Consider the following 14732-nt stretch of genomic DNA (forward strand, 5'->3'; position numbering starts at 1 on the left):
CATACACACAGTCACACAGCCCATTATTCCTGCTCTTTCTAAAATTCAGTTCTTCAGTTCTGAAAATCACCACTAGCACTAGTGATGGTGTTCATCTGTGTAATTGTGTGTCTTTCTATTTTTCTTTTCTTATTGTTATCTCTGCAGTCTCTTTTTCCCTCCGAAGATGAGAGGACAACTGACCTTTCAGAGCTCGCTGCAGGACACACGCACCACGCCAAAGTAAACAAAGCAAAATCTCAGGCTTCATCTGTGCTTGATTTGTGTTGTTGCCACATCAGAAACGATCAGCTTTACATCTATAACACTAAAGTGCTAAACTACCCTGCCATTAACCTACAGTCTTAAAGGGGAACTCCACCATTCTTTCAAAATTTCTGCAAGTACATCAGTACAGGCACTGCACTGTTCTGAGTGAAGGTTATGCGCACCGCTGCCAACACTTCAATTTCTCAGCATGTCACAGAGCCCACTTAGCATTTTACCATTACCACATTAAATTGAAGCTATATCAAGACACCAGAAAGCCACAGCAGATCACAAATTTACACAGAGAAAGGCGGTCAGTTTGTAAGATAAATACAGAAATGCTGACAGTCTGTTAACTCAGCTAATGTGACTATTTTAGTCTTTTTTTCACTTTTATCTTGTAGCTCCAAAACAGCGAGTTTATAAAAAGTTAGCAAACTGATGCCAAGCATGATAAACGATGTTGAAAGTTTTATTCTATTTCAAGTTGACATTCATCAGCTTTTCTTCTCAGTATTCTAGAGCAGCGCTCTTCTGTGTGGTGCGATGTGTCCGGTGTGTGGTGGCCTCAACCTGTAAACAAAGCCATTCAAAGTAGTTGTCGTGCAATGCTCCATTGTGGAGAATCTTGTAGAGTCAGAACTGTTCACAGTGGTGGTGACAGGAACCAGATGTCCACCTCCAAAAGCTCTTTTCAGCCTTTGAAAGATCTATTCATGGTAAAGAAATCTGTAAGTCTGACCCCTGTGAATGACTTTGTTTACAACTCCATCACTGAATTATGGTGAAATTTTGAAAAATCGTTGGAAATCTTCTTTAATCCCTGTCTGGGACACCAACCCTAAACTTACTAAAAAGAATATTATTAAAAAATAAAAGTTGTTCTTGTAGTTCTTACTTGGGTGAAAGTTGTGTGTAATTTGTTCTGTGCATGTGTGTGTGTGTGTGTGTGTTACCTGGTCCAGTGTAGTCTGAGAGACAGAATAGTCCTCCACTCCCAGCGCATGCTGGTGTTTGCTGAACTCACTGAAGATGTGTGAGAGCGCGCCCTCTGTGTGGGGGATCTGGTACTGCAGCGTGTTGTGATGCTTCTCCTTCAGGATGCTGCCGGGGAACGTGCGGCACACAAAGTCCTCCACTGAGCTCAAATCAGCCGGACCGTCCTGCACTCGCACTATCACTGTATAACCATCACCAAACCTGAAAAATACCAACACAAAAAGAGCCTGAATATTTGTCCAAACCCGATGGGATTTGACTCCTCATGTTAGCTTCAGCGTCATTTCCAAATATGTGATGGACTGTGATCAGATTTCCTACTCTTCCATTTTTAAACAGGTTTTAAAGAGGTGAAGGCAACAATCTTACTATATCAGCACCTCACAGGGTGAGAACAGTGCATCACAGACAGTTCATCCAGCACTGTTTGATGAATACGCTTGTCACAGTGGAATTTCGAGTACATTTTTCGACAGCTGATTCTTTGATTATATCATTTTATTACTTTTATTAACCATGAGCTAACGATAGCTATTATGGTGACTTTGGTGGTGGTAATTTAAATGGCATCTTTAGTACTTTGGGTGATGACCTGGTTTGGGTCAGTACTGAACAGAATTTTCGTGAGCTCGGGTCAGTCTCAGACTCAAAGCTTGACGATGTGATTCAGGTCAGGTTGGGTTTGGACAAAGTTTTGTTGGGCTCAGCTGGAGTTAAGACTTGATGTTATACTATAATTCTATTATTATTATATTAAAATTCTATTCTATTATATTCTGTACATATAACATATTTGCATAACATAAAATATTAATATACAGTATATTATGTTTTATTACAAACACACACACACACTACCATCCTAAAGTTGCATGATTAATTCACCAATATAAACACACAATCCTCTCATTATATTCACCCACCAGGCAAACAGACTCATCAGAATACAAACACTTCTCTCTCTCTCTCCCTATTTCACTGTTATAATCACACATCAGAGCAATTTAGCCAAATTATGCCAAACATCTGTGTGAACATGCACACTGCGGATAATGTGGAGAGCAGACTGTGGAGAAACGGTGATAGGAGCATATGGTTAATATTACCCATCTCACCAGACTTCTATTATTCTTTATTATTGTAGAAAACAATGCCTGATCCCCCCAGCCTGAGCTGTGTGTTTAATAACTGCTTTTTAGGTTCATTTGTGGGCTTGTACGTCTCTGACCTCACAACAATTCAATTTGATGATTGACGTTTAATGAACAATTTAATGCAACATGAAATGTCAAATATCGAAATTTGATTCAATTCTTTTGGTATGATACATCTGAATGCCTGCTGACATAGAAGTTAAACTGAATACTAGGAATATAATACAATGAAAGCTATACACTGAGATCTTTTTTTTTTTTTCATTTTTACATTTGGAAATAGCCTGACAACTTTATTTTGGTCAATTAATGAGTGCATACATTAAAGACCACTATTATTATTAATTATAATCAGTTGTACTGTTCCAAAATGGTGCAGCTGAATGCTCACCTCCAGATATACATTCCACCCCATTAACTGACATTACACTGTATATATTAGGTAAAATATAATTGTTTAAAATTATGTTTAAAAATTACCACACTTCTTAGATAAACAGCAGAAACAGTCTTAAATAATATAAATAATGTAGAACTGAGAATGGAGCTACCCAGAATTCTGTGGTTTTGTTTTCTGTTAGCTACCTCTTACTTTTCTTAATTTTAATATCTCTCTTCTTAAAAAAAGAAAAGTTTGTGTTACATGTTATTCTCATGCTAAATGTTAGGTTTGGGTTTTTAAATTTTTTTATTATTATTAAATTTTTATTATTAATTTAACCTTGATGGTGTTTCAAATTCATCTGTTTAGTCTGTGTTGTTATGATACAGTTAAACAGAGAGTGCCTATGTTGACATAACTGCCTACACGATTGCAAGTTTGTATCCTGGTGATGCCAATAAAATTTAGCTAATACTTAGTGATGTTTTTGCAGATACTGATAAACATAAGGATAATTGATATTGGCTGATATTATCACCAAACCAACATATCAGTCAGGCCCTAGTAGAATATTTATCAAGTGAAATCAGACATTTTTTCATTCATTTTTCAGGAGGTATTTTGAGGACATTAGACATAAGATAATCCACCTGCATAAGGAAAGAGAAAGTCAAAGAAAATAATTAAAATAACCAGCAATTCTCAAAACTGGAGTTAATTATAAAAAAAATACAGAAAATGGGACTCCGAACAACCATCTGCAGGACCTGGTAGACCACCAAAACTGTCCCCATCAGATAAACAGTATGTAGAGCTTTCATCTTTGAGAGAGAGGAGAAAATCAAGCTCCACTCTTGATTCAGATCTGAAAATATCCACAGGTGTTGCTGTCCATCCTTGCACTGTGACAAGACAACTCAGCACTATGAGTCTGAAAGGATGTGTAGCTGACAAGAAGATCTTACTGAGAAAAGGGGACAATCAAAGAATCAAACATAGAAGCTGCTGGTGTTCTCAAAACAATAGACTGACCACCACAGAGTCCAGACCTCAACATCACTGAACGTGTTCGGGATTATTTGGATAGTGAGGAGAAAAAATGCAACTTCTTTAGCCACTTTGCACACTTTGCAGCTCAACTCGACGCTAGGCAAATCGGGTACCTGGTACCAGGTGCTATTTTTGGTACCACCTTCTTTGAGGTGGTGAAGCTGAGCCGACACCAAAGGTGATGTAAAAATGCTACAGACTACTGATTGGTCGGAGGGAGCTCCTAAACACATAGGCTAAAGTTAGCTACCAGGTTAGCGTAGCCTCCTGAATCACCCGTTTTGAGCAACTAGAATCGTTTTGTCGTCTGTGATGTAGTATTTCACTAACTCTCCTGTTTTTTCTGGCAGTGTTTTGTCTTGCTATCATCAGCCTCTTCTGAACAAAATGTGTCTCCTTCATATCTCGGCAGTTTAATCCAGCATCGCTTTAACGACCAGCTGCTATGAGGGGGTTCTATATCTGCAGTGGAAAACGAAGAAGCTGGCACCAAAAGTGAGTTAAGTTAAGATGAGTCGAGTCAAGCAGTACCATGCAGTGGCTGGGGCAGTCATGGGCTGGAGGTTAGGGAACGGGCCCTGTAACCGGAAGGTCACCGATTCGATCCCCAGAGCCGACAGCACGTGACTGAGGTGTCCTTGAGCAAGGCACCTAACCCCCAACTGCTCCCTAGGCGCTGCGGATAGGGCTGCCCACCACCCCAGGCAAGTGTGCTCACTGCCCCCAAGTGTGTGTTCTCACTAGTGTGTATGTGGTGTTTCACTTCATGGATGGGTTAAATGCAGAGGTGAAATTTCCCCGTTGTGGGACTAATAAGGGTCACTTAATCTTAAAAAGTGGCTTAAGAGTGAACTTTAAGGGTGTGGAAAAACATCCCTACATTCTTCTTACAATGGCTTCTGTGAAAATTCAGTTAAATCCATAGTCAAGTAATCTAAGTAATCAACTAAATGAAAAGTGGCCTGTGGCTTTTACACTGTACTGTATGTGTGTGTAGATGTTGAGATGTGGTGGAGGAGCTGTGCCCCTCTTGTTATTTTGTCATTAGAGCTATCAAGACCTGCTGTTTTCTGCTTAATTAATCCCCTAATGTTTTATTTAGTCATTGAGATATGTGTTAGGAACAGTTAGAACGTTATGCTACAGGAAGCAGGACCTATTAGACGTTGCCCTGTGTGTGCGTGCATGTGTCACAAGCCCTTTATGCAGAGGAGTTAGCAAATAGCTGCTGATTGGACTGCAGTCTTTTAGCAGCAAAGAGACTTTTCATGTTTTAATTCAGCACCACTCACATCCTCATCATCATCCATATTCAGTGTTTCTTTATCGGTACACTGGCTTTTGTTCTGCTCTAGAGGAGAATGAGATATTGTTGCTAATCGCTTCAGACAAGCAAGCGTGTTAGCGGCTAATTCTCTACTTCAAATTACAAGCCATATGCTTTCTGCAATTTCAGCTTTATTTTTTAACTTCCCACGAAACAATAATGTTTCTGTAAGTGATGGCTTTAAGTGACAGGGATTAGCGCTGTAGGAGCAGAAAACTATGCTAGTCTATGCTAATCACTGGAGACATGCTAGCTGTACAGAACTGGCCAATGTTTTCAACATTAGTGCAGCTTTAAGATAAAAGACTGTCTTTCCAGTCCAGCACTACGAAACTTTTACACGTTCTACATGTGAATCCCAGTTTTCTCATAAGAAAAATCAGAATTACGCTTGCTAAGCTAGCAAGGCCAGTTTTTCTCATCATCCACTGACACAGATGCCAAACTGCATGAATGCGGCGAGCAGGTTTCAGTGTCTAGGAGACACAGTGTACATCGTGTATATTTTTAGATTGTTCAGCAGATTCACAGAGTCCGTTTCGAAACTCAGTCAGTAGGTAGCTTGCTAATTGGTTTCAGGAAGAGGAATTAGCCCTTTCAGTTAAAAAGTGCTAAATGAACAGGACCATACAGCAGTGTGTACACAGCACAACCCAGTGTAGTCATTCAGCCAAGATATACCTGATCCTTTAATTTTGTATTAGAGCTGAGAGGCTAATGTAGCAAGCAGGTAAGAGAAGATGTCTAAGCATGCCTAAGTCACACACATACCTCAAAGGATATTGAGTTAGATCATTTCAAATAGACTTGTTTATGAGTTTCTGACACTGTATGACATACTCTTTTCTGTAAAAATGGATAAAAGGTAGTAAATCACCACCTAGAAACTGTCTTTTTTATTCAATGTCATTTATAAAAGACAGAAAACTGCTAGTAAGTGTTTTTCAACTTACATGCATTGATTCAATGTTCACCATAAACATAGTGCAAAAAGAATATCTAATACAAATGTATTTTTTTTTCATTTTTTGTTGTTTATATAGATAAAACATAGAACTGGATTAGTTTTACATAGGAAGGTGCTGTAATTTGAGTGATTACTGACAAGATTCCTGTGATTTTAATCCAGTACAAATCTGCAATGTAGTTTTTGCAAGTCTACTAAGTAAAACTTCCAGAGCACATTACAAACCTGGAGCTCCTTTGGTAATAGCAGTTCTGTTTGAATTGACCTCTTGCTAATGTAATAACAAATCCTGGTAACGGACATTGACACCTCTGTTTTTTGGCAACCAAGAGAATGACACTAAAATGGAGCTCGATTTGGAACAGATCCTTTATCCTTAAGTAAAACAAGACTACTGTAGTCTACGTTTTGCTGATGGCCTAAATTAGAAGGGGAGGAAAATATAGTATCTTGAAAGTACATCTTTCAGGGCAGTGTTGTTAAACGCCATTCGGGAAACTGACTTTACTAGCCTAATGCTATTCTATCCAATCTAAACTTGGTATCAGTTTTTAGTTTTTGTTGCTTGTTTGTTTGGACTTGTTTGATTATAATCTTAATGATTAAGTGAATGCCTGGGCTACAGTGTTTTGACCCAGACTATCTGGGGTAACGTCGCAAAATTCAACAGACACTTCAACCCCACTGTAAAGAAAAACGTGTTTAATATGAAACATCAACATTTTTAATGTTTACACTTTCAAACATACAAAATATACTATTTTATAAGTGTAACTTACAACCTAAGTGTAATTAAATTGTAATTAAGCTATGATTAAATATATATTGAATTAAATCATACACATTTCTCAAAGGATGTTGAGTTAGGTAATCTCAAATAGACTTGTTTAGGAGTTTCTGTCTCTGTATGACATACTCCTTTCTGTAAAAATGGATATTAAATGTCTTTAGTTGTGCATTTGGTTGCTTTTGTTAAATAACTTAGGTTTTACTGAAGTAGACTTAAATATAGAAATAACTGCTATTGGAATTGGAATATATTAGAAATATACTACTAAATGTACAGATACATTTCACTGCTACTTATGGAGTTATGCTTGGATACCCTAGAAGTATATAAAACATGCTTAAGTGTACTTTTATAAAATATAATTAAGTATATACTTAAATAGATTGCTAAGAATAACTAAACACTATTTAAATTATACTTAGATAATGTTGATACACCAAATACAAACATATTTATACAAGTGCTTCCCTGTTCTAAACTGGAACAACTTATGTTACAGTGACATTAACCAAAGCAATTGGTGAGACACAAATTTTAGACATGAAATAATAGCGTTCTCTATATACTTCAAGCATATCATTAATGTGCTATGTACATTAGCATGCTTCTTTTTTGCCATTCAAAGCAGCCAGTAAAATCTCTTACAAATTACATTACAGGTCTCCTCTGCTTAAACTAATCCAGCTCCAACAGAGCTTAAGGTACATCATTTAAACCCTATTTTCTTCATATTTTAGTCCATTACAGTCCATAACAGCAGGTCATGCAGTGTCCAAAATCATATAAGCAAACTCATGAACAAACTGGATAAATAAATAATTCCTTTAAACACTGTAAGACCCCGACAGGACATGTATTTGATCTGAATTACAAGTAACTTGATAGGTGACAACCTAATCTATTTATAGATTATAGAGCACAAAGAAAAAACTCACTCTTAAACCATTGCAATTGGGGTCATGTTTCAGCTTTCAGGTCCTTGGACTAAGGTCCTGCTGTCTGTGCCTGCTGCTTTCAGCCAATTTAAAATGACCTCTCTAAAATGATGTCCTTCTCTCTGCCTTTCTCTCTCTTTTTTAAAAACAAATAGTGTGGCTCACATGGCTGTGGGACAGTGAAGGTCACACGCTCTACGCTCTAGAGAGCAAGGTCAGGGGTCGTTAGGTTACTCCAGACTGAGAGTCATGTGGAGACTCTAATCTGGCACGCCAGTCAAAGCTGATGCAGGTGCAACCTTGTTTGTCCACATCAGCGTGATTGTATAAAGTGCGTTCTGATTTAATGCCCTTCCCGAAGCGAACGTCCATTGAACGGTCCAAACTTTAGACGATCTTATAAAATGCTTCCCCTGTACTCAGCACTCCTGAACAGCATTAAAGCACTTTGTAGCTTTACGCCACTCCGCCCCTTAAACAACAGGGCGACACGGTCACTACAAAGAGAGAGAGACGCTCGTATGTCCGCTGTGAGTGACGAGAGTGCGGTAAAAGAGTGATTTGATTGGTGAGGGACAGGCTTATAGGGAGTTTTTACTGGACGCCTCTGTATTTGTGTTTACTTAGAGGCTGATGGAGGCGGGGCTATAAAAGAGTTTATGTTTACAGAGTGATTCATTAAGATGAGTCAGGATCCAACACGGTCTGAGAGAAGACTCCTCTGTCTTTTTAAAACATTAAAACAGTGAGAGGGAGAGGGAGAGGGAGAGAGATAGAGGGTTAGTTAGCCAAACAGGAAATTCAGCCTTGCATGGATAAATACAGATATGCGCAATGCCTGTGGTGTACTATCCTTGGCCTAAAAGCACTGTTCTTCCCCTCTGAAGTGCAGATGGATCCTGAGTAATAAAAGACCAAACATTGTTGAAATGCAAACACTCCTCTCCAAATAATCCAAATGAGGACAGCAGCTCAGCCTTGGGGAAGCTATCGGCCCTCACCGCCACCCTGGGCCTAGACCTCCCACTCTCCCACTTTGAAGTCTAGACTAGCCTTCTAAAGAACAGTAAAAACCCAATAGCCCTCCCATCTTCCAGCAAGCACTCGATCTCTTCATCTCAGAGAATATGCTTCATATAAACAGGAACACTAGCTTATTTGCGCTGATGACCTTTTGCAATTTTGCCTCAATGGAGGAAGTCCAATTAAATGGGGCAGCTGGGTGGAGATAATCCTTCTTTGGAATTGCTGGAAAAGTCCCTGGCACTGATCACTCCTCTGACACTTAGTGATGGCATCACATCCTGCAGCCAGGACATCTGAATGGCTTCCGAAAGGAGCAACAGAGGTGCCGAGGACATGATGCCCACTCTGAGCCAGCCAGGAACACTGCCACAAGCGGGGACGAGGCCAGACTCTGGCCTTTGTGGGACCTTCCAAGTATGCAGTGAACTCCTTTGGAATGTCAGCCTACAGCTTGACTGCCCCAAAGAAATCACGGCATGTTTGTTCGACAAAGGGATGATGGATGAAAGGATGATGAACAAAGGGATGACCCAAGAGTCTGATGTTTTTTTGAAGTGGAGTACTGGGAGGGTGGCTGCTGGGACCATTTCTGTTCAACACCCCTCGCTTTTAGGGACTCAGTGCTTATGCATAAGAACGCAGAAGCTGGGTGGAACTTAAGCTTTGGATGTTTTTAAGCTGAATTACAAGTAAATTGATATATTACAACCTATACTATTTAGCAATTTTCTAAAGAGTTGGTTCTTAAACCCTTGTGATTGGGGTCTTGCTTTAGGTTTAAGGTCCTTGGTTTAAGGTCCTTTAGTCTATGCCTGTTGCAATTGTCAGCTGGTTTAAAATTATTCTGACCTCTCTAAAATGAGGTCATCTTGCAGCTTGGCCACTCGAAGAAATGATCATTTATTGGACAATGAAGGTGTGGGTGAAGTAACAGTTGAGGAGTTTGAGGTTTTCTTAAAGTGGAGTCCCACAGGGGTGTCTGCTGGGACCATTCCTATTCATCAGATTTTCATCTTTTATTCAGAGCTCCTGCACAGAGCTTTTGGAAGAAAAGCAGCAAGAAGCGGAAACCAGAACTTGGGGCACATCTCTTATGGCATGGCTGAGCTCAAAACTGAATTGTCTGCTAATGTTATAAAGACCAAATAAAGTTCCTGCATGGCCAGTGATCCACTTCAACGTGATGTTTTTGCCACCTTAGGGTATATACTTGCAATCTAAAGATGTCATCAACTTGTAACCATATTCTCTGAAGACGTCCATCTGGTTAGCATACTGAATGGGCCTGGCCAACTGAGAAAATGGACAGCACTGCTTGTCTTCAGACGACTGCAGCAGAACAGGCAAGGCAGATACCTGCTCTTCTTTACAGAAACGAAACATGGGCACACCACAGATGACACCAAAAGCAACGGCCTTTTCCCAGAAAGCGCCTCGAGCGTATTCTGAAAGTGACCTGTTGCGATGGTGCACAAAGGAGAATCAGCTGCAGGAGATTTAAAGGCACTCCATCACCAACCAGTCACACATGGATGGTAGAAGACCACCTGGCAGGCAAAAAGCGGTATGGTCAGCTACAACTGGGTCACTTCTCTGCAGGAGGGGAGAGTTGGAAGACTCACTGAAGGAAAAGCTTTATGGGGTAAATGCTGTCGACACATATCTGTTACTGTAGACTAATCCACCTGGATCTACATCAACAGATTGCTCTGTCGATGCTCTGTCCAGTTCAGACTTCTAAAAACACAGTGACCAAAGCTTGTAAATAGTTGGCAAAGTCATTGTTTTGAAGGAAATTATCCAGTCTCAACTGAAGCACTTGAAGTAAATGTTTTTGCAGTCTCTGTTTAAGCACGATTTCAAATGTCCACTTTTTTAAATGACCACTACCAGCAAATAGGGCACTATATGACAAAAACAACACAGCTGGTTTGTTTTTATGGCTCACTGTCTAGGTGTACATGTAAATGTGGCCATGTATGGGTGCGTGTGTTGGGCCATGCACTGGCTCAGCAACAGCACTGTCCTAAAGGTGGCAGCAGAATCAAGCAGAGGAAAAGAGGCAGCATGAGAGGAGAAGAGAGAGATGAAAAGAGGGGGGTGAGAGAGTGAAAAGATAAGGTGATGTAATAAGGGGAGGGGGAGCGAGCGTGTGATACAAGGAAATGGCAGGGTGACAGAATGTTCCAGCAGCCCCTGCCGTGAGACACACATACGCATCAAGCCTGTTTTGACAGGAGGGGGTTATGAAAAATATCGTTACGCTACAAATTCCTCCCCACTTGCTCCTCCACCACATGCCACCTGCTAAAGCGGAGGGCTGTAGCACAGAAGCATTATAGCGTCCTCCCTCGTGACCCAATCACACAAACACATTATAATCTTTAATGGTGGCTCTTGCAAAACACAAATCTTCGCTCTGGGAACAAAACCACACATCTTCATAATGGCAACTTTACAGGAGAAGCAAAAAACCTTCTTCAAGTGTACTAGAAGTTAAAGTGACAAGATTTAATTTTGGACCAATTCTATTAGTCCATCCATTGTGAAATTTCATACGTAAATGCCAAAACTGGAGATACAAGGTTTTTGCATGACAGCAACGATATGCACAAACACATTTTGTATTTTCTGTAGTGATGTCAAAGTTAACACCAAGAACACGTTTTCCTACTGTGATCCTTTGAGCCATCTGTAGTTCCAGCCTGAAGCCCAGCTGTTTGTGCATACAGCTTTCATATGAAAGAGCTTCATTGATGGCTCTCATGTTAAAATCAAAGCTACCGCGGTCCGTCATTGAAGGACTTAGAGCCTTAGTAAGCAAAACACAATTTCAGTCAATTTCAGTACAATCAGTAGTACAGTCAATTTCAGTACTATTGGTAATGTTAGCACGGGATGATGCCTTTGGGAGAAGCTGAACAGAGCAACGAATAACTTAACAAGACGTAATGTAAGGGCATGAAAACACAGAGGACTTGAAACATGCAGCCACTGCTACTTTAACTAGACATCAATGATGAAAGCTGAAAATTGCATTCACCCCATTCAGGTTCCAGAGTTTCTCAACCCGTGGGCTGCGGACCACAAGCAGGCCGCAAAGCAACCTTTGGTGGTCCTCGGGCCAACACTGAGGAGGAACAAGCGGCCAGTGATGGTACTTTGTTATAAAAATCAGTGAAAAAGAACTGACTTAAAAATAAGAAAAAAATATAACATGTTCTCAAATGGTAAACAATATTAATACAAATGTAACAACGCTGCACAAAGATGCTTCATCTAGTTTTTGCCCCTTGTCTCTAGAAACAAGAAACACCACCCCAAAGAATCAATCATCCACTCACGAGTGAAAAATTGAACTTAATTTGCCAGCGTTCTGCCTGATTTCAGGTATAAAACAAGCTTACGTTCACCAAACCTGTTGATGTTTAATGTTCAGTGATACACATGGCGTGTTGTGGCACCTGAAAATTGCTGTGTTGAAAGTTTCCCAAAAATGATTTTTTAAAATAGAAATATTTTTGTTTTCTTTTCCTGTGGGGCTTTCTAGTGATAAACAAGTGGACCTTGAGGTGGAAAAGTTTGAGAACCTCTGATTTACATGATGAAAATGGTGTTATTAAATTACTGGAAGTAATAAATACATTCAGATAGAGCTTTATTTGTCCTCTCATACTATAACAGTATGCCCTGCTTTATAAATGGAAAAATCTTTCTTTAGGGTCAAATTTGATCAAAAATGGCAAATGTGAATAACTTACTAATCATAATTAATTATTTTATATTTTTATAAGTGTATAATTGCATAATTTACTCTCATACACTTTAGAACAGCTCACAAATGTTCTCATACACTTTGCTATATTGTTATACTGAACTGAATTGAATTTATTTGAAGTGATTTCACACTTACATGCACACCATCAACCTGAGGAAACTAATCTAAACAAAGCAAACAATAATAGACACATAGAAACCTGTACAACTACCTCTTCAGTTTAGATGATCCTGCAAAAAGAACAAGAATGAAGATATAGAGGGATGGAGAGACAGGGGAGAAAGGGAGAGAGTGAGGTGATGGAGTGATGTAGCTTTTCTCCTGGTGTGCAGCTCCACAACACACCACACTGGAGGGAAATGGAGGGGCGGAAGAGAGAGAGAGAGAGAGAAAGCAAGACCTAATCACTTCTTCACTCATTAAGAAAGCCCACGCCTCCTGAATCATTAATTACACCAGCGAGAGAGAGAGAGAGGAGTAATGGATAAAAACGTGGAGTAAACAGAGGAGGAACAAGAGAAGAGAGAGAGCAGGCGAGGAGGCAGAAGGGAAGAAGGATGGAGTGAGCGGAAACAAAAAAAATGAGCAAGCAAAAAAGAAGAGTGAGGGAAGAGGAGGAAAGAGCATGAGGAAGAAAAAGATGTGCGAGGAGAGGGAAGATACAGCGATGGGAGAAATGAAGAAAGCTGAGAAAAAGAGAAATAGACCAGGAGAGAGAGAGAGAGAGAGAGAGAGAGAGACGCTTAGTCATGCATTTGTCTCTCCTCCACACAAGAACCACACAAATACACTCGCCTCCTTTAAAGGGCCCATATCACGAAAACTTTCCTTATTGTTTCTGTGATGTCACAAACAACACCACCTTTACATATATCCACCTATTTGAGACAGCAGCAGTTTAACCCTGCACAGTATAGGACAGCCAATCAGAAAAGAGCTCATTTACATAGAGCAGTCTTAAAGGCACAGTAACAAATCTAAGAGATATAGAGAGGCTGGAAAATAAGCATGTAAATATCAATTACTTTTATTTGGTACATAAAATAACAAACCAAACTGGACGTTGGGGAAAAATGAAACACAAGAAAATGTAGGATATGGGGACCTTTAAGAGTGTTTGTGTACAGATAAAGACGACACACACACACACACACACACACGTACCTGCTCTTCAGATGCTGAATGCTGCCTAGGCACTTAAACTGACCATTGACCATGATCGCCATACGAGTACACAGGGCCTCACATTCCTCCATACTGTAGAGAGAGAGAGAGAGAGAGAGAGAGAGAGTGAGAGTGAGAGAGAGAGAAAAAGAGAGAGAGAGATCAAAGAGAGAGAAAAACAAAAGGAAGAGAGAGAAAGAAAAGTGAGATGTGAAGAATGAGAGAGAGACAGATTGATAGACAGACAGATTGATAGAGAGACAGATAGACAGATTTGTATGGAGACAGAATGATAGAGACAGATTGATAGACAGAATGATAGAGAAAGATTGATGGAGACAAAATGATAGAGACAGAAGGATAGAGACAGACAGAATGATAGACAGAATGATGGAGAGACAGATTGATAGAGAGAAAGAAAGACAGAGACAGATTGATGGAGAGAGGGACAGAGACAGAATGATAGACAGATTGATAGAGAGAAGGAGAGACAGACAGACAGAATGATAGAGACAGAAAGAAAGAGACAGATTAATGGACAGAAAGAGAGATGGGATGAAAGACAGATTAACAGAGAGAGAGAGAGAAATTAATAGTGAAAGTTAGATTGATGGAGAGAGACAGATTGAAAAAAATGAGAGACACATTCATAGAGAAAGAGAGAGAGAGACAGACAGAATGAGAGAGGGAAAGAGAGAGAGAGAGAGAGAGAGATAAAAGAGAGAGAGATAAAAGAGAGAGAGATAAAAGAGAGAGAGAAACAAAACAAAACAGAGAGACAGATTGATAGACAGATTGATAGAGAGAGACAGATAGACAGATTGATAGACAGATTTGTATAGAGACAGAAGGAGAGAGACAGAGAGACAGAATAAAAGACAGAATGATAGAGAGACAGATTGACAGAGAGA

At 39.8% G+C, this 14732-nt stretch overlaps 1 protein-coding gene across 3 annotated transcripts in view; it reads right to left on the minus strand.

Moving 5' to 3' along the window:
* The window catches only part of LOC118816660 (phospholipid-transporting ATPase ABCA1-like), a 249179-nt gene that overhangs the window by 5163 nt on the left and 229284 nt on the right, over positions 1-14732 (minus strand). For all 3 annotated transcript variants that reach the window (XM_036583170.1, XM_036583169.1, XM_036583168.1), the window contains 2 exons: positions 13822-13914; positions 1206-1449 (listed from right to left, as the gene is read on the minus strand). In XM_036583170.1, the coding sequence (XP_036439063.1) occupies positions 1206-1449; positions 13822-13914 (337 nt within the window). The remainder of the gene's footprint in view (positions 1-1205; positions 1450-13821; positions 13915-14732) is intronic.

This window comes from Colossoma macropomum, unplaced genomic scaffold (assembly GCF_904425465.1).
Source record: "Colossoma macropomum unplaced genomic scaffold, Colossoma_macropomum, whole genome shotgun sequence".
In the NCBI taxonomy this organism is placed as follows: Eukaryota; Metazoa; Chordata; class Actinopteri; order Characiformes; family Serrasalmidae; genus Colossoma; species Colossoma macropomum.